Source organism: Lepisosteus platostomus, chromosome 3 (genome assembly GCF_059453375.1).
Source record: "Lepisosteus platostomus isolate fLepPlt1 chromosome 3, fLepPlt1.hap1, whole genome shotgun sequence".
Taxonomy (NCBI): Eukaryota; Metazoa; Chordata; class Actinopteri; order Semionotiformes; family Lepisosteidae; genus Lepisosteus; species Lepisosteus platostomus.
Genome location: NC_142613.1, coordinates 56,965,388 through 56,986,672, shown reverse-complemented (window position 1 = coordinate 56,986,672; position 21,285 = coordinate 56,965,388). Strand labels below are relative to the sequence as shown.

The following is a 21,285-nucleotide window of genomic DNA, read 5'->3' as shown; positions in this document are numbered from 1 at the left end:
CTGACAAGTCACTTGTTTGTGCTGTGGACTGGAACAGTGTCGAAGACAGCTCACATCTGCTCCACCCAGTCCAACAGTCTCCTTGGCAGATAGTTAAATTGCCAACAAGCAGTAAAATCAAGGGTCCTGCTGTTGGCTGCTGTTGCTAAATCCAATATCATGTCATATCTGCCAATAATTAGACAATTCCCACAAAGCATTAAAAAAACAGTTGTGGAACAAGCCACCTAGTCATGTAGTTGAAGTGGATACTTGGGCTTCTTTCCAGAAACAGCTGCATAAGATCCTTGGATTAATTAACTACTAACTACTGTACCTAAAGGTCCAGATGAGCCAAATTACCTCCTCTCACCATTGTTATAAATTCCCGACACGCTGACCGTCTGTGGCTAAGAACATTTTGTAAGAGGTTCATAATTGGTGTCCAAGTGAGTGAAGCAGTGCCCTGAAATGTGAATGTGCAATCAGGTCTGTCAGTTATTTATGTTTTCATTCTGAGTGCTTATTACACAGTACGAAGAATATAACGTAAATTTTGAATGTGAACACTGAATGTGAATACGTTTCCAACAAGGAAGACATCTTCTTAAATATACAGTCCTTTACTTGTTGCACAGTTATCTTCAGCTGGGTCAAATAGAAATGGGAGATACTGCCATCACCAATACATATTAGTTCAGCCCTTAACGGTGACAGCAAACCAGACATACAGTATGCTTCAGGCCAGACACAGACTGAAAACAGCTCAGAAGCTAACACGTGGAATTATACAGTGACAGATGTTTGCAATTTTACTACATTTAACCTGAAAAATGAATAGGTGATTTTTTTTTACAAACAAAGCTGCTATTAATGCCCATTAAGGAGTTTTTGTCAACAACAGTGAACAACATTCATAGAATTACATTTCCTCTGGGGTCATCTAAGGCACTTCACCTATGTTTCAAAGCCTCTTTGCAAAAGATTTTGACCCTCAATGTAATCAGCCCTCATAATAAGTATATACCCCTAGGCTAGTGGTTGTGGAACGTGCAAGAATCCCATGGAACAACAACCAGTGCAAAAGTAAAATGTCTTGCTGCAAGCAAGGTGCATTTACATGAAAGTCAGACACTGGCAGACTTTTCCTTAAAACACACATCTGGAAGGGAATAAGCAGTTCCCATCTCTACCAGGGACGATAAACAGTTCATAAACCACTTTGTTAAAAATATGATGTAAAACTCATTACAAATCATCTAAGTATCAAAGTGCAGGTACGAATCCAGCTTTACTCATTTTCCCTGAAATCTCCACCTTTCTCAGTGATAATGATCAACTAAATTCTAGTACTAATATTACAGCCTCTGGTTAGAGTTTATTTTATGAAGTTCAAAATACAACAGGGTTATAGTTTAATTTATAAAGTTCAAAATATAAAAGGGTCTGGTGCATTTATATCTCATGTAATCTGAGCATAAAAAATGGGCTTGTATGATGTCCTGTTAAATACAGAAGCTTCTCTCTGCTGTACAGATTTCAGTTGTCCTCAGTCCTTTTGTGTTGAAACAAAGCTTTCTTTCAGCTTTCTCCTGGTTTCACTTTTGAGATTGGGAGATGAGAAGCCTATTATCCTCACACTTTCACAAAGATTAGAAAAATAGAATCTGGGTAAAAACTGCCCAGAAAACACACTCATCACAGGGCTATTCAAGGCACAGAAATTACTAACTAAAATCTAATGTACAAATGCTACACAATGAGCGCATCTTCATTCTAGCCTGTTTTCAGATATGAATTTTTTGAGGGTACGAAAGAGGTAAGCCCTTGGTCACAAAATACAGGAGGACCTGATCTGTTGAGCTTTATTATGCCCTACTCCTCTCCCCCTGTAAACAATAAATGATTTAAAGTGTCTGTGTGGGTTTCCTCTGGGTGCTCGGGTGCTCCGGTTATTTGTTATTTGGCTTTTGGGAAAACTGGCTCTGTGAGTGTGTCTTTATCAGCACGTCTCCCCTGCGATGGACTGCATAAGGAACAAGGAAAGGCGTGGCCTCATGTCCAAAAATATAAAAAGGATTGTTAGAAAATACTGCAAAGGGGTTGAAACATTTTAAATTATGAGCACAGTAGATGTCTCATATATCTACTCATAACATACTATAAAATAACAACCTATTAGAACATATTAAGAGATCAGCTTTTTATTGGAGCACTTTTAAAGAAAAAAAGAAAAGTCCCATAAATCTAATGAATTGACCCCTTCCTTTCTTCCTGGAGTGCCTCATGAGTTCCTGTCCTATTTTTATAATTGGATTTCAGAGACCTTTGGAGTTCTGATTGGTTTGCCATACTTGAGCAAAAATTATTACCTTTGGAAGGGTACCAATGCTGGGTTTTAATTTAATTTACTGGCACTCAACATTGAGGTCCTGAGGTTAATTATCAAATTACTAATTTATAAAGAAAATGGAATGAGCATCACATTTAGGTTAGGGGGACCTGACATGCCCACCCTTAAAGACAACAGTTAACAGCTGCTATGTGTTTGTTCATTCGGCCCTCTGCTAAGTTGGACTATGTACTGTGTACCCTCTCTTTCAATCCTAATAGTTTTATTTGGGCTCATTTCATTTCATTTGCCTCCTTCCCACTTAAATCCTTGAAATAATCCAATCCCATTTCATGGAAAAACAACAAACATAAAAACACAAACCTACATAAATGTCATATATCTCTCCGAGAGCTTCAGTTAATAGATGGTGGAATAGCTCTGCATGCTGCCAGGAGAGTGTGACTGATATAAAGTTGGTTTCTGAGTTATAGAACATAAAATAGCAATGACTCAACACTCAGTTTGGGGAGCAGGGTTATGTCCACATTACTTTGTCTCTTCTCAACACCTCCCCAATGGCTTTCATGCCGCTTGAAGACAAACAAGCGCACATATAGATCCTGACGTCTGTGCCAGTGATTGAAGGGCAACAGTGATCACAAGGATCACAAATTCCATTGCTTGAAATTGGTCTACCCAAGGCAGTTTCAGAATTATTTTCTCACCAGAAATGGACCTGTTGTAAGTATGTGCATGAAACCGAAAACGTGTGTCCTTTTTAATTTTCTTCAGGCCAGCACACACAGTTTTGAATAAAATACAGAGTAATCCCCCCAAAAAATCAATACACCTCCCCTTTGCCTTTCAGACATCTTTATTACTACTATTGTGTGTGGGAAGGAGAGAACCAAAAATATTTTGCCACCAATAATGTGTGGTTTCTTTCATAAGTAAGACAGAACTATTGGACTGGTTTAATATGTGATATACTGTAGTTCGTATCCCAATTGCCTTGCAGTTGCAAAATGGCAAAATGTAGATGGATTCCTATTACATTGTCAGAGTATCAGATATCTATTTTCAATTGAGAAATGACATTTCCTATATTCAGTTGGTAATTGTGTGCGGGGAAAATAACTGAAACATATTAAAACCATATTAAATAAGAGACTGCAAAATTAAACCCCTCCTCCCAGTCCCATTTGGTTCAGTAATGGTTGTGTTTTTTTCTCCTTTTTTTCATTGAAATCAGCGTGCCCTGCTGACCCGTCACTAAATGATGGTCAGTATGTTTGGTGCGCATTTTGTTGTAGCTCAACTTCCTTTCTCACGGCTCAACTTGCATGCAAACTGGGACAAGTGGCTAAAGTATTTACAATACTTGTCAAACATGTCATTGTAACAAACAATGAATTTGATGCAAATTATCATCAGAAATTCAGAGCACTTACTGGTTTGTTAGTTTTCCATTAACAACCTGTTCCAGTTGCTGTTAAAGTACATTTTTATGTTTGTATTACCTGTTTTGCTCACCTTAACATATTTTCCAAAATGTTACGAATAGGGGCCGACATTTTGGCATAGTGGTTTTGGGCTGATGCCCGTTGTGTTCCTGGGCTTGATCCTGGCCCAGGGAATCTTTCGTGTGGGGTTTGCATGTTCTCCCCAAGGGAAGGAGTGTGTTTATGATATTTGGGCTCCAGCTCTGTATTGATCTTATTATTGAAAATGGATGCATAAATAATAAAATAAATAAAAATAATAGGGCAGTGGTGTGAAGTAGTGGTTAGGGCTCTGGACTCCAGACTGGAAGACTGTGGGTTTGAATTCTGGGTAGGATGCTGTTATTGTAGTCCTGAGCAAACTATTTCACAAAGACAGAACTTCTGTGTATATCAGTCCCAAAGTGATCATCATAAAACAAAATTTGTTCTCAATTGGCCTAGCTGGTAAAATAAAGGAACAAAAAATATCTCTTGGTGGAAAAAAATGCAATCTATCTAGTTTTATCTACAAGTTTAATTTTTTTACAAAACACAAGCAAATGCAACTACAATCATCCCAAGTGTGATCTGCACATCTGTGTAATATAGGATATTTTTTAGTTGTCAGCCTAACAAGTCCTGCTAACAAAACTTTAACTCCTGCTTAGAGATCCAAGACACCAAATGATTGAACCTGTTAAACCAAAAAAAGGGGTATCACAAATGTGCATCACATATGTATCATATTTTACAACCTGCAACATTGATGGTTTTAATGTTTGTCTGTCTCAGCTTATCAGTTTCTAAAATCTTCAAATGTGTACATTGGTTTGATTTGGTCAGAACTTCAATGCAAGACAGACAACTGTAGAGTAACTTACCATCTTAAAACATGCAAGCATGACATAAGCTTTATTCGAACACAGAAATACTCAGCTTGCAGATTTCCCAGTGATGGATTGAATAGGACACATTCAGTAGAAAAAAATAAAACTAAGATACTAAATTCTCCTTCTACCTTCTGTGACATTTTTTCTTTATTTTCTGAATAATAATAATAATAAACTTTATTTTATATAGTGCCTTTAAATGTGGCCTCTCAAAGCCCTTAATGTCTTCTTTTCCACACACTATTTTATTTGTTACCAGTGATTCAGTAATATTACCTCAATATCTGGCAAGATAAAGCAATCAACTCAGGCTGTACTTCAAACTAAAAACAAAGAGAGCAGGAACAGATAAATGGAAACATAGTAAAACTACTACCAGCACCGAAAATGAGTCTAGATATTTATCTTGCAGCTAATTGTTCAAATAAAAACTGAAATAGGCTTCTCACATTAGACTGGGAGGATGCAGTAAACACATGGTGCAAAACAATCTAAAGGAAGTTTGGAAAGCCTTTAGAGAAAAATAAAATTGGTATTTATCCCAAAACTATACAGTGAGCCTCTATCATGGACTGTCAGTGCCTTCTCTATTTTTTGGCTGTTGGTCAGCACGGCAACTAAATTATACACAAAAGACAGAAACCCCATTAAAATGAACATAATGCAAACAGTTCCTTTAAAGGAAGCAGGCCAAAGGAGTCATAGAAAAGTTGCAAAGCATTTGTTTCTGAGCCTAATTAAAATAAAATTGACAGGATGCTGTGTAATAAAATTCTTCAGTCAACAGATCTATAGACATTTGGAGGTGGTTCTGGCCGAGAAAAGGTGCCCAAAGAATTAAACACTGATAACCCGACAATGCCACACTTTTATTTTACAGAAAGTTAGCAAGCACAGATCCCATCAAATTTCTTCAAGACCTTTCTTAAATTCAATCCCTTAGGCTGTAACAGAGCTGTGAGTTCCCAGTAAAAACAAAATAAACTAGCACTTTGTCCTTCATGTAGTAAGTGGTTAATTACAGTACAGAGCAGCATACAGTATATCAAACAGACCACAATTTGTGAAGGAACACTATGCCAACTATCTTCTTGGCATAAAACCATTAAGGCTTCAGAAACAGGAAAGTTGTGTGACACGGGTTAAAACTATTTAAAAAAAGACTTTTCTGAACAAATAAAAAAATACACCAAAACAGATATAAAAATAACTCAGGTTAATGACTCATGTTAGAGACAGGCTGAATATAATATCCCTATTATACCAACTATTTTCCCAGTAGCCGTGAACCTATCAAGTGCATTAAGTGAAAAAAATGTTAATTTAGTATGGAATGTTAGCTCCCACCTCAATGAACTACTTTAATCTAAAGCTTTAAGTAGTTTGAGATGATTATTTCAAGACCCCTTATTGAGAAGGTTTGATGGAAGTCATTGTATTTTGTGAATTTCCAAAATTTCATCCAGATGAGGAGGTGTTAAAGATATTAAAATAATTCATTTGCAGAATTAAAATATTACACTGTTCACAAATAATCATATAGAAAGAATGTGCCTCTCTCATTTATTAATAATCTAAATGAAATAGTGACAAAAACAAAATATGATAGAAATATGTTAAGATTGTATAGCGTCAGGCTGAACAAATTCTAAAAGTGTCATACAGGAACTTGTACAGAGAATTGTACAGAGCATCTGAATTATATTTGACATGCAGTACATAAGTCATAAATAGTCAAATTAAGTCTAGAAAATTGTACCTTATTTATACATTCTCCAATAGTTAGGATTTTGTAAATCTTTCTCTGGCAGGAATTACACTGATAGCCTCCTGTAGATGAGGATTTAACACAGATTGTTGACACTGTGACTTCAAGCCACAGTTGTTTGATCAGATTGTGGTCTGATGAATAAGATGACCAGTTGAGAATGTTTATTGTGTAGGCAGTTAACCATTTTGTCATCAATTGGAATGTACAGTTCTGCTCACTGTCATGCTGGAATGTCTATTTTCAGACTTGAGCTTTCTATCTTGAGCTTCCTAGCCAAGGAAACAAGGTGCTCAAAATATTTTGGCTTGTGTTTTCTTTATATTCCTTCCTTCAATTGAGACATAGTACCATAACCTCCAACTGTGAGTGTGACTGCAGCATCTGAAAGTGCTTTGGATAAAAATGACTGCTTTTGGACCTATTTTCATTAAAAAGACTGGAGAGCAATTATAACATTCTACAGTTTTGCTGTTATAGCAGCTTTATTATGAGGACAAGATCTTGAGAAAACGGATTTTTATGTACCCCATAAAACACGGGTTTAGCCCTTCCACGCAGATCCTAAAACAGCCCTGAATTTCTAACAGGAAAGCCCTTCATTCATTTACCCTTGATCTACAGGTTTACAAAACTCTTCTGAAGGTGTCCTGCTGATGTAGCAGTTCTTTTCAAGACCCCAATACCGATATAATGTTTAATGTTTTTCAATTTGTTCACTTCCATCCCTATTTTATTATGTTTGCCAAGTCACAGAGTGGACAGGATAGATAACTTCATACTGAAGGGGGTCACAATGAGATAGTACTATAAATCAGTACCACGGGTCCAGCCTGTCTAAGAACACTTAGGATTTATATATCCTGTTTAGTGAAAGGAAATAAGCTAAACGAAAAACAAAATGTGAAAAAGAGAAAGGAAAAAAAAACTGAAAGCTACTGTTCTGTCAGGAGAAAATCATACAAAGCTATAAGAGTAGATACTATGAAATTATACTACTAAAATAGTATCTGGTTGCCACATGATTGTTAGCACAACATTTTTATTTAACATATACAGGAGACCCATTCTAAAATAAAGCATGGCGCTGGCACATTACAGGAAAGCTTCAAGAAGTTGCTTGCTCACTCCATGGAATATTAACTATAATTCTGTTATGAGAAAATGTAATTTCACACCACCTCTATACTAAGCCCAAACTGGTCACTCTGAAAGAAACAGCAGTTTCATTTTAATCTCCTCTGCAGTTTATATTATAAAGTGAAAAGATGCAGCTAAACAGAATTAGCATAGTAAATCATTAAGATTTAAACTGTTATTTAGTTGGTTGGCAAATTTGTCCTGCCACTACATCTAGGGCCATTAGTGTAACACTGCTCCCGGCTTTAATTACACAAAATCCCATTAGATCACCAACATCACCTATTGTCTATGTGCCTGGCTGTAGCCCATATTTTTACAGTTGGCTTCATTGATAATGCTTTACTGCTTATTTTATGCCTGGTGAGCTATATTGTGTGTCACAATTTTATTCTCTGCTATTCATTCAGTTTGATAAGAAAATGACCGTTTTCACAAAGTAATTCTAAATTGTTTGCTTTGCAATAAAAAGGCAAACAGAATTTCAGTAGAGTCATACGTGTTAAATTAACATCAAACAATGTTAAACTGTACAATACACTAGTAATTTTAGAATAATGTATAGAGAGAGACATGAGATTAAAATTTCACTCCTGTCCAGTCTTGTAATGTCAAATATTCCCATTCCCTCCAATCTCAAAAGTGTCTATATTTCCATTGTCCCATCCCTTCCTTCAATGATATTTAAAACATACCCCATTCCATGATAAACTGAGAACATCTCTATGGTGGTACCATTAGTTACCTTCAGATGTTGAAAACGTGCAAACCGCAAATACATTGTGTAAATGCATTCTAAGCCTGTTTTGACAAGTGTTCCTGTGCAGTATCATCTCAAAATAAATTTTATTTACAACCCTCATTCAGTTAACTAATCCACCAAAGAATGAATTAATTACATGTGAAAAGAGAACAAAACTACTACACAATTGTCCTAAATATAGCTATTATTTGAAAGTCCCAAGTAAATGTTGAAGAGGACACGTAAACTGCACACATATTAAGAAATAAAAGTAATCTCTTACCTTACCATGTTTCTTTTTCAAAAGACACTAAGTGATCCATCTGATTAAAGTTTGTACTGCAATGCTTTCGAAAATGAATTTTAATGACTTGCAATTAAGGCATCTGGTACCTGACAAGATAAATGATGTATTGCTAAAGATATTTAGGTTTAAGAATATGTAACGTCTGTGTAAAGAAATCTTTTAGTTAGGCAAGTTTAAAATCCATTAAGAAGCTAGTATGGTTATTGTGCTTTTAAAAGCACACAAAGAAAACCACTTCATTGATCCTTGTCATTTGAACATCTGATACAGCTGTGAAGACAAATAAACAATCTAGAATTCAATAGTCTTAGCAGTCAATCTGATCTTCTCTTCTCAAAAATTATTATTGCTTTACTGCACCAGGTAAACCAATTGAGAGGAAATTCTCTTTTACAATGACAACCTACAGACCCAATTACACAACAGGGAACTAGAGCAATATCAGCAAAGTACAGTACCTTGCTCGAGAGAACAGCAGCAACCCATTCAGGATTTGAATCCATAACCCTTGGGCCTGGAGCGCATAGCCTTAATCGCCACTCCACTCTGCTGCATCACTCACATGCTGTAATTAACGAGGTAAAGGAGACTTGGACACTGAATCAAACCAGCTCACAATGGTGTGGAAAATGCTGTTCTGCTCAACTCCGATATGATAATCCAGTTCAGCAGAAGACTATCGGTCTACTTCTGTTATCTTGAAAAGGAAATAATTAATAGAAGCAGCAGTGTTTTGTACACTACAGGCTGAAGAATAAATGATAAATCTTAATGAGATATCGGACTTCATATTAAAAATGGTTAAAAAAAAGTCTGTAAGCATATAAGGTTTTTAATACTGCAATGCTAACAAATGAAGCAGTCACTATCTGCATATAGCATTTGCAGCCCATTTACACTCTTTATCCTTGTCTGTGTTTCTTCTTAGAAACGTGGCTTTTAGTGAGCACTATTGAGGGCATTCTAAATAGAAAAATTCCTCATATATTCGTGTCAAATTCAATTTTGTAAAAATACATTCTCAAAACAGTTTGTGCAAAAACCTTGCTTCCACTTTATTTGTGTATCCTATTACACCACGGAAAAGCCAAATACAGTTTATCATTAAACAACCCAGAGATCTATGTACTTCGATCGACCAGAGATCAGTGCAGTGTGCAAGAAAATATACTGTATCTCCAGGTAGCTGACCATGGAGGTTAATAAAAACTACAAAAAGCCCCTTTCCCCTTTTTTGTGTGCTGCTTAAGTAAAATTAATCTACCCTTGTAACCACAACCTTGGGTGATTAATTACACATAGATTGGCCATTCTTGTGATAAAATTGCACACAAATAAGCCTTTATTATTAAAAACCCAAGGTTAATCCTGATTTAGAGTTTGAGTGGTAATCTCTCCCACAACTCCAAAGCAATTTTAATTAATTTGCTCATATCTTCAGAGTGCCCATTTCACAGATGCTGATCAAGCTGGCATCAGAGGCTTGGAAATCTCATTCTCTGCAGGAAAACATATACAGTTTTTAATAGCATTCCCATTTCTCTGTCACATAGTGGAATTTGTCATTAATAAAAGTTGATTTTTTCCTGCCTGTCTTATTTTGAAATGCCTTACGGACCACAAAAATATGCCACACTCTGGGTTTAATACCATTTCTTATTGTGATAAGTACAGTACATGGATCAGTATTTGAAAACATTATATGCTCTACTGCAATGCAAACAAATAAAAAAACATCACTTTGTGGCCAACATTTGCAGTATGCATTGCAATAGCCTGCTTTCACGTTGTTTGTATGAGATCAGCAATCCAAAAATAATATGGAAAAAATGGAAATTAAGGTCTTGGTACATGATGACTGTTTTTCAGGGAATCACGTGTACAGGCAGATTTTTTTGGGGGGCTTGTTGAAAGCAGTGGGAAATGTTAAGATATATAGTAAAAAGTGTCAACTTTATATAAAGGAATGTTACGTTAAAACTGAACAAGCACCAGTCAGACTTCGTTCAGGCTGTTGTGTGCAGTTTTTGGGACCACATTATAAAAAAAGATATGTTGCTCTGGAATCAGTTCAGAGAAGAGCAATCAGATACATTTGTTCTTAATCGAATGTCCTACAATGACAGCCTGAATGATTTAAGTCCTAACAAGCTCTGACAGTCAACCCAATGTAGGTCTTCAGAATTATCAGTAAAACACAAACAGTGAATACAAGTGGAAACTATGTGGACCTGAACATCTTTACACAAAGGGTTGTGGGAGTATGGAACAACCTAACCAAATATTTGTTAAAGCTAATACTATGGATGGATCAATTAGTTATTAAATACTAAAAAGGATAAATGGACTGAATGGTCCCCTGATAACATTTCTCTTCTTTTTAAGATGGTATAATAAAAGCAGGAAAGAAGAGGATCTTAGGAGGAGAAGTAAGAAAGTTCTGAGGACATGTGCAGGCACTGTGTCTGTTTGCCTGTAGCAGGTCTGTACACAGGGAGCAGCCACGTATAGCCACTGGCTTCTGCACAGTCCTGTAACAGTCAAGTATAGCAAACTGCAAGTGTGGAGGCCTACTGACTGTAAGCTTGTAAAGAGCTGATTCTCCAACAAGTGCTCATTGTTCATTTGTTTCAGTGGCTGCATTCAAATTCATGTTGTGCATAACCCAAAGAACACCTGATTTCAAGGGAAAACAAATGAGGATCATTAATCCATCTACTTGTGTACAGTTCACCAAGGAGACTCACGACTTGCTCATACATTTTTCATGTCATTTCTGATGGTAACATACCTACTCTATGTCCAGAAAATGTGAGTATACTTGAAGGTGGTGAGAGAAAACTTCACAAATCTGACCTTTCATCGAGATTAGTTTCAAATTTGTAAATACTGTGTCCATATTCTTTACAATATTAATATATTATTGAAGAACTCTGAAAGTGTGATTAATTCAAAACCATAATGTAAAATGGTAACATCAGAAACAACCTATTTAAGTCTCAGATCATTAAAATATTAAATCCATTTATCAGCTGTTGTGACCAGAATTTGGTCTTTAAAGCCTTTCAAGGCTTAAGGCTTCATTTTTGACACTGAGATGTTAAGGTCTGTTTATTAAGGTAATCATTGTTAAATTGTAGTTATACAGGCTAATATATAGTATACATAATTTTCAGGCAGACCCAAAATCACTGAGTGAAATATGGTATTTAATCTGAAACTAAAATTATGAGCACAGGGAATTCTTTAGGGACAATTGTGCATTGCTGAGCAAAACCTATGAGTAAAAACAGCAGGAAAAAAAACTGTAAATCACACTAGGAAATAGAAGGAAGAGTGTGGCTGCAAAAAATAACTTAACAGTCCACATCCTGTATATATACTGTACTGTATGTATAAAACCAACATAAAGAATATGTCTTTATCAATAAAATGTTTAGTGTTTATGTTGCAATACATAAAAAGACACTGACTCCAATTTATCCTAAAGCAACTAAAGTAGCAATGTCACAGTGAAGCCTGAGGCAATCTTGAATGCACTGTTTTGTTTCAAATCCTAATGTGATGCTCCACCTTTCTATTGAGGCTTGTTTGCAATTAAAGGCCTTTCTTAATATCTGACAATATTTCCTGCTATATTGTACAAACACATAGGGGTTATTCCCAAGCATACATAGTCACTAATAAAGGTGTATTTTCATCCAAGAAATATTTTTATTCTCCCTTAATCCAGTGAGTCATGGTAGCCAAAAACTTATTATTCAATACTACAGTGTTTTGAGTAAAACACTCAATACTGCATTTTATTTAAACTAAATAAGGTTGACAGATATAATGGTTTTATGTGGTTTGGGTGTTTTTCACTATCCTCATTTCTGTCGCAATAAATTGTATATACTGGTAGTTTTTCCAGATAACAAAGATCCACAAACACGCTAATGGGATATCATAGCATTGTGTTTTATATCTCCACACATATCTCCACTCCAGGGGAAAAGCATCTTGTGTGATTCAAAATACACAGAAGTATACATATTGTATACTTACTGTTTATCAAACGGGAAATACCTTAGACTGCCTTCAAATATCCAGTAAGATCACCTTATATTTAATAGGATACACGTAGGAAACACTTATACAAAATCTGGTTAATAACTTTCAGCCCTACTTCATGGGCATTAGTAACTCATCCCAAGTTCATGAAAAAGCTTGTATTGGCACAAGGATAATTAAAGGAAATAAAGGTTAATTTTATTCCTTTTTTTCCTGTCTGAGGTAATAAGAACTACCTATTAACACAGGATTAAGGTGGTATTGTTAGGCTATTCCTATTTGATGGGATTATTATGATTTAATCATTATCTGGAAATATAACCTCTTCCAAATTGTAATGTCTGTGAGCATCTTAATTCCTAGAGATTTCCTTTAATCTCTTGGCAATTGGTGATTTGGGGAGACAGCTATGTGACTTTGTAGGAAAAAAAGTAGGTTAAGGCTACTTAAAAAGATTTTTCTCTACTGATCTCAATTATAAGGTCTCTGTTGGAAACTGGCAGTATTGCTGGTTCTGCACTCTTCCCTCAGGGACATAAGTATTTTGGGTGATGTGACATAACATGCAATTTAGAGGAGGAACAGGGCAAAAAAAGTAATTGCACATTTTTTTTTGCCTCTAGCTTGGCAATGCTTTTGATGGACTAAAAATGAGACGCAAGAAATCAACAACAAAAACATCTTCACATCTTTACTTCATTTGGCTTTCAGAAACTGGTTAAGTGTGATGCAACCATTGGATTTAAAGAACACATTGCATAGCTGCAATGTACCTGGATGTATACAGATGCCAAGCGCCAAGACCAGTATAGAATTAGCCATGCTTTGCACAATTGACAAAATACAAGGGAAGTTAAGGTCTGTTTTACACAACCCATTGTAGAGTGAAAAGAGTGGAAATGACATTAATCCAATTACTAGTACTAATAAGTTATAGGGTAGTTGTTTACAAATCTTCATTTTACAGTCTAATTGTTTACAAATCTTCATTTTAAAGTCCAACTTAATCATGTTAATGACCTTTTCCTGAAAGTGTCTGAAGCACTGCAGATAGAAAAAGCCAGAACCCAAATGTTGATCTTATTGATTACTTACAGAAGTCATTGTTAGTTCCCTTTGAAATTATTATGAGATCATTTAAGCAATTATAGTTTGTCATGTAGAGCTTGATGTTATAAAAGGAGGGAAGAAGTAAAAATAGATATCTGACAATGCTTTATAGCATCTTACAAGTCTAACCTGTGGACAAAGAAATTTAAAGAAGTCCTCTGTGGTTCATCTGTTGCACTTGCCTTTTTTGCAACTCGTTGTGCCTTTAAGAGTGCACTGGAGTTGTCTTTAGCAACATTTTAACTTTTTTTGTGTAGGAGGTAGGAATTGGATGTTTTACTAGATTTAAAACTGCAGAACTGTATGTGCTTTGGAGAGGAGAACAAGTATACATACTGTATGTCCTGGAGTTTGTTAATGGAACAGAGTCATTAGTAGGTACTGGCACAAGTTCAACTATCATTTCTTACTGAAAGTATTATGACAAACACTGAAGTCATCAGTATAAGCCTATGAGGAAGAGTTTCCTATAGGAAAGGAACATTTCAAACTTGTGAGTGTGGATTCTTTCACCAAATCACCTCTAACGCAACATAGAAACTGCAGTCAGAAAAACAGATTCAGTACAGAACATATCTGTTACAAATAAACCTCATCTACAGCACGTGGCCTCAGTTTCAAATCACACCCCTCACTCCTCCCAATAAGGTGAAAACCAACAATGAAAATGTCATATGTAATCCATGACTTGGTAGATCTGTTATTTTCCTGTTATTTTATCTGTTATCTGTTATTGTACTGGTTTGCATGTCTAACTACAAATGAATCAAATTTAAATATGGCTTCTGAAGCTGACTGCTCCTATGAGAGCATTCCCTTTCTGAAGAAAGCACTGCAGATCATCTGTAGATCATCTTAAAGGAAGTGGGTGAAATTAAGACATCATCTTAAGACAGACACCCCAAGCTTTATGTGAGCATGTGCAGGAAAGATGAATGTAATCAGAAGACTTGCCAGTAGCATTCTGATGGAAGGCTTGCCATTTTCATAAGGCACAGACTAAAGACTGAAACATCTGAAATTGTGGTTTGAAAACCTGATGCTGGTTAAAAGGGGTAGGATTAAAAAACCTTCTGGTATATTGATTTTAAGAGCTTGTATATTGTGCACGTCCCAAACTAACAGACTGAGACATTTGCAATTGGTCAGCGTTTAGTAATAAAAGAACATTTCCACAAGCACATCTAGTGCTTAGTGTTAACCTAATCTACCTCATGTGCAAATCCGAGGTTTAAATGCGGTGTTACCATGAAAAACGTTTTGCTATAAATGTAGGGTAAATTCTATTTTGGCAAAGGCAAAACGGGATAATAGATGAGTTAGGAATTAAAATTGTATGACACTGAAAGTATAAAGTTATAAATAATATTTATATATAGACTAGAATTTGAGATAGCAGATCTTCTACTGACATTAACATAGCTGCTCCTCCTACGGTTGTTGCAAAACTGCTTACATAGCAACTTAAGACTAACTAAATATTTGATTATCTGCATTCCAAAAATACAACTGCTGTCTCATTTAATCTGCTACTTTTCTGTTCTACAGACATTTGGCTCTCACAGGAATAATCAACATTTAACTTGTAATTTTGTCTTCATAATTCACATACTGTATATATCCTGTAAATTCTAAACTAAATTCTACAAGCACATGATGAACACAGAATGTTCTGGCATGTGTTTTGCTAAGGTGTTTAGAAAATGTATTTTCTCAAGTGCTTTGTCAAACTCTGGTATACTGAGGCTGCCTTTTGACTTCACGAAGTTACAGCTGTATTGCTATAAAACTGTATTTTAAAAAATATAAATCTTTGTCATAAAGACTGAAGCCAAGCTTTATTAAACATGATAGCTGAAAAGGGAATACATCTGTTGTAAACCTAATATCCTGCTGTCAAAAGAAGATTATCTTCTGCATCCACAGCATTCTGTACGGCTTGCTTTGACTTGCAACCAGTTGGGATGTTAAAGTCTTATCTTTGCAATATGGCAGACAAGATATAAGTTTAAGAGACACATGATAAAATCTGGGCTGAATCACCGCAACCTCCAGGGAGGGTTTTATACAAACTGCACAGAAAGTTAGGCTTCTTAATTCACTTACCTTTGGGGTGCCAGGGATCTGTGAACTCGTACTTTCCCATGCCAATGGTCCGCAGCATCTGTAGCCCATTCGGATTCTCCTGATTGGACAGAGGGATGGCTGGCAGCTGGGCAGCAGGTTGCCCATTGGGTAGCGGGGCACTACTGGGCAGGGACGCAGAAGGCAAAGCAGGAGGCTGCATCATAGGGTGTGGCATGTGCCCATTCCCTACCACCGTGTGCACGGGGTGTGCTACCTGACAGACGCCGGTCATAGGGGACATGGTGATGGGGGGCTGGCTGTTCGTGTACAGAGGCTGACTTTGCATGTTCATGACCATGTTTGTGAGTGGCTGTGAAGGCTGCTGTGGGAGCTGGAAGTGTGCGGACATGAGTGGGTGATGTGGGGGGACCGGAGTTTGCATGGTGGGCGTGACTCCAATTACAGGTGCCTGGACATTGATGGCTTGGCTATAGATGGGAGACTGTGCCATTCCGTAAGTGTGGGCCAAGAGGCTGGCCTGGCTGACTGCTGCCACTGGAGGAACCCACGATGCAGGACCTATCAACAGAAGAAACAGCACGCATTATGATAACCAGGCTTTTCCTTTTAAGCTCTAATGAATTTTCAAAAGATAAACATGCATTTGGAAAGGCAGAAGAATTCAAGAAGTGATTGTAACAATAGCACTTTTCAAATGGAGGGGAAAGTAATGACCTTCATCCTTTAAGTCTGGTCTAAAAGAAGATTTGAAATGAGAAAATATTTTCTTTTAAATAAAATTACAGAAAAAAAAGTGTTTTGGGAGAAGTAGATCCTCAAAAAACAATCAAAAGGCTCTGAGAAAGTTCAGAAATGGAAAAAAAGTATTTGATGTACTGTACTGTATGTCATAGTTACTGCCGTACCAAAGATTGTCCTGAAATAAATTTTTTCCCAAACAGATTGCGCAAATATCTGTATACCACCAATACTGCATTACACTGAAAAAACAATAAAAAAGACAGATGAACATGATTCAATGACGTGTAGTAATAATGTAGCTAAATAAGGTTTACACAAAAGAATGGGAAAAAGAAAAGTATGAGCAGGGCGGACCAATCCAGGTTCTGGAGGGCCATAATCCAGCAGGTTTTACCCAAAGTTTATCACTTTCTACACTTTAAGTAAGGGACCAAATCATACTAGAGACAGATGAGCAGACAGATTGATAGACAGAACTGCAAGAAAATAATGCTAGAGATGTTCTGTGACATACAACAGCACCAGTCACTACAGTCAGTGTAGTTTAAAATGTCACATAATCCTGAGACAGGATTATTTCCTTAAAATTCACTCACTCACTGAATCCTAGCCTTTATGTAACACATGGATATTACATTTGGGGCTTAAAATACCAAAGTGAGAGCTGTGTACGGACATAATGTCATCGTGCTTGTCACAAAAAGTGAACAATAAGCTACTTGAAACCGTGCATTGAGTTCCAGCACAAAGAACTAAAGGTATGCTCCCCTGCCATTTGAAGAGGCTCAGCTCTCACCCATTGATGATTGTTGCATCTAACCTTTTACAGCACCTGCCATAAAAATAACCTTATCATATACCCACAGCAGTTGTAACAGTGGTGCCAGAGCAGTCCTATTGTGTAAATTAATGTTGTACTTTTGAGACATTACTAAGGTGACTAAGGCCCATATAAAAATAATCATGTTTGGTCTCTTCTAAAATGACCACTTTGTTATTAATAAATGAAAATTTTATAGCGCATGATATCTGGTGCCTGGAATCTATTTTCTCTTTTTTGTTTTTGTTTGTAAAAGTAACATATACAAGTAACTCAAGTAGCTCAGGTGACTTGTATGTACTTGTAATACATAATCGTAATTGTAAAAATCCCTTGACACACACCCTTGACTGTTTATGGATGTCTCAGGTACAGAAAATGGAGAGAATGATGCACAGAAGCCAAAAGTGACGCATATTTTACTATCGGCCTTCAGAGTCACACCAGCATTTTTGTATGCTTCAGAATAAACACGAGCAAAAAGATTATGGATGACATTAACACCAAGGGTTGGACAGGGATTTCCTCTATGTGAAATATATATACAGTGCCTTGCGAAAGTATTCGGCCCCCTTGAACTTTTCAACCTTTTGCCACATTTCAGGCTTCAAACATAAAGATATAAATTTTTTATTTTATGTGAAGAATCACCAACAAGTGGGACACAATTGTGAAGTGGAACGAAATCTATTGGATTTTTGAAACTTTTTTAACTAATAAAAAAATGAAAAGTGGGGCGTGCAAAATTATTCGGCCCCCTTGCGTTAATACTTTGTAGAGCCACCTTTTGCTGCGATTACAGCTGCAAGTCGCTTGGGGTATGTCTCTATCAGTTTTGCACATCGAGAGACTGAAATTCTTGCCCATTCTTCCTTGCAAAACAGCTCGAGCTCAGTGAGGTTGGATGGAGAGCGTTTGTGAACAGCAGTTTTCAGCTCTTTCCACAGATTCTCGATTGGATTCAGGTCTGGACTTTGACTTGGCCATTCAAACACCTGGATACGTTTATTTGTGAACCATTCCTTTGTAGATTTTGCTGTATGTTTGGGATCATTGTCTTGTTGGAAGATAAATCTCCGTCCCAGTTTCAGGTCTTTTGCAGACTCCAACAGGTTTTCATCCAGAATGGTCCTGTATTTGGCTGCATCCATCTTCCCCTCAATTTTAACCATCTTCCCTGTCCCTGCTGAAGAAAAGCAGGCCCAAACCATGATGCTGCCACCACCATGTTTGACAGTGGGGATGGTGTGTTGAGGGTGATGAGCTGTGTTGCTTTTACGCCAAACATATCGTTTTGCATTGTGGCCAAAAAGTTCAATTTTGGTTTCATCTGACCAGAGCACCTTCTTCCACATGTTTGGGGTGTCTCCCAGGTGGCTTGTGGCAAACTTTAGACGAGACTTTTTATGGATATCTTTGAGAAATGGCTTTCTTCTTGCCACTCTTCCATAAAGGCCAGATTTGTGCAGTGTAAGACTGATTGTTGTCCTATGGACAGACTCTCCCACCTCAGCTGTAGTTCTCTGCAGTTCATCCAGAGTGATCATGGGCCTCTTGGCTGCATCTCTGATCAGTCTTCTCCTTGTCTGAGCTGAAAGTTTAGAGGGACGGCCAGGTCTTGGTAGATTTGCAGTGGTCTGATACTCCTTCCATTTCAAGATGATCGCTTGCACAGTGCTCCTTGGGATGTTTGAAGCTTGGGAAATCTTTTTGTATCCAAATCCGGCTTTAAACTTCTCCACAACAGTATTACGGACCTGCCTGGTGTGTTCCTTGGTCTTCATGATGCTCTCTGCGCTTTCAACAGAACCTTGAGACTATCACAGAGCAGGTGCATTTATACAGAGACTTGATTACACACAGGTGGATTCTATTTATCACCATCAGTCATTTAGGACAACATTGGATCATTCAGAGATCCTCGCTGAACTTCTGGAGTGAGTTTGCTGCACTGAAAGTAAAGGGGCCGAATAATTTTGCACGCCCCACTTTTCATTTTTTTATTAGTTAAAAAAGTTTCAAAAATCCAATAGATTTCGTTCCACTTCACAATTGTGTCCCACTTGTTGGTGATTCTTCACATAAAATAAAAAATTTATATCTTTATGTTTGAAGCCTGAAATGTGGCAAAAGGTTGAAAAGTTCAAGGGGGCCGAATACTTTCGCAAGGCACTGTATATACTACATATACAGTACATGGGGTTATAGCTTATGGCAAAAACATCTACTACGCCATGACTACAAAAAAAACAAGGTATCGTAGCAGGATCAGGAAATTGATCTTTTTCTTGTTGATGTGTTTAGTTAATGGAGATATTACTGAAACTTTCTTTTCCCCCATTTTTACAAATCAACACTTTTCAGCAGGTTGTCCTTCTCTTTTAGAAAACAATATGAATTATATATCATAATACAACAAGGATTGTTAGTCTGAACATGTTTTTTTATATGGGCTTTAAACTATTTTGGTCAAATAAACAGGAACTGCACACTCTAAATCCTTGCAGAAAGATTAAACCATCATAAAATGGGGTATTAAGTGCAGCTAGGCAAGTTCTCTTAAACACCTTCCTTGTTCAGTATGTTTTTGTTTAATTATGTAATTCATAATTTTATCCAAAATCAGTCTTCCTTCCTACTAAACTAAGTGTTAGCCAGGAGCACAGATGATCAATGAGTGCTCTCTGATCACTGTGGAATTGGATCCTTTTCTCACCCTATGAGCGTACAGTAGTGATCAATTCATGTTGCAGAGGACAGAGTAATTCTGTTAGTTTCCTGATTGTCCTCCCCACTGTGTCACTGTGCAACAAGCTGCTGACAGATATGAGATTAAATGTGGTTAGGATAAAAATAAGTATTGGTTAAAACATAATTGAAAACCCGTAAAATAAGTTTTTTAATAAAAATAACCAAATGACATTTTAAGTAATTGAAACATTTGAATACAAATCGAAGCAAGCAGATGTTCTTTAAAAACTTAATTGGAGAACCTAGTATAAAGCTATGGATTAAACTATTTTAAAAGTTTAAATAGAATTTAAATATTTAACATCTGAATAACATTACAACAGCTTAATTACCCTGAATTGAATAGAAGAGAAAACTTGTCCTTATTAATTTATCAACACTAGCTACACCTTCTGCTGTTGTTCAAGAGTTCATGAGCAAAATCTAAAGTCAGTTGATAAATATGTGATAATAATGAAAGACGATGAAAACGAAATGATCGTCCCACGTTGTTAAGAATAAAACTTACACCAGTCATTTCTTAACAGTGGTCTATTTCAATTAGATTTCATTTGAGGAAGTAATTCAAATAGTATTTACATTTTCTATTTCAGTAACCATGAAAGCATGAAAGCCCAACCTTGTCAGGAACACATTCCCCAGAAACCTCTGGGGTAATGAGCTGCTGTTCTCAGTCACCTGACCAGCTCCTCAAGACAACTGGTCAAATGATTGTTTAAAAAGCAGGAAGCAGAGGCTTCCTGTGTCATTTAGTTGGAGTGATGTCTTCTGTCTGTCTTGTATTATTATAATACAAACTACAATGGCACTGTGACTGATTGGTACTGTATACAAATTGGTACCACTTCCTATGACGTATAAAGCAAGATCCATTGTATTCATACAGTAGATGTACTTGACAAGCAAGTATCCATATTATGTAGGAATGATGGAAATCCATTTTTAAGACAAATAAATCTGCTACAAGCGTCAGTTTTTATGCACTTAAGTGACCCTTGTGTGTTCTGGAACATAATTCTAGCTGGAATGTGTGACTTTTTGCTGTGAAATAATATAAATATTAAAATATAACTTTGT

At 36.6% G+C, this 21,285-nt stretch overlaps 1 protein-coding gene across 3 annotated transcripts in view; it reads right to left on the bottom strand.

Annotated features, from left to right (window-relative positions):
* klhl29 (kelch-like family member 29) overlaps positions 1-21,285 on the bottom strand; it is a 234,466-nt gene that overhangs the window by 64,134 nt on the left and 149,047 nt on the right. For all 3 annotated transcript variants that reach the window (XM_088626147.1, XM_088626150.1, XM_088626148.1), the window contains exon 5: positions 15,915-16,454. In XM_088626147.1, coding sequence (XP_088482273.1) covers positions 15,915-16,454 — 540 coding nt within the window. The remainder of the gene's footprint in view (positions 1-15,914; positions 16,455-21,285) is intronic.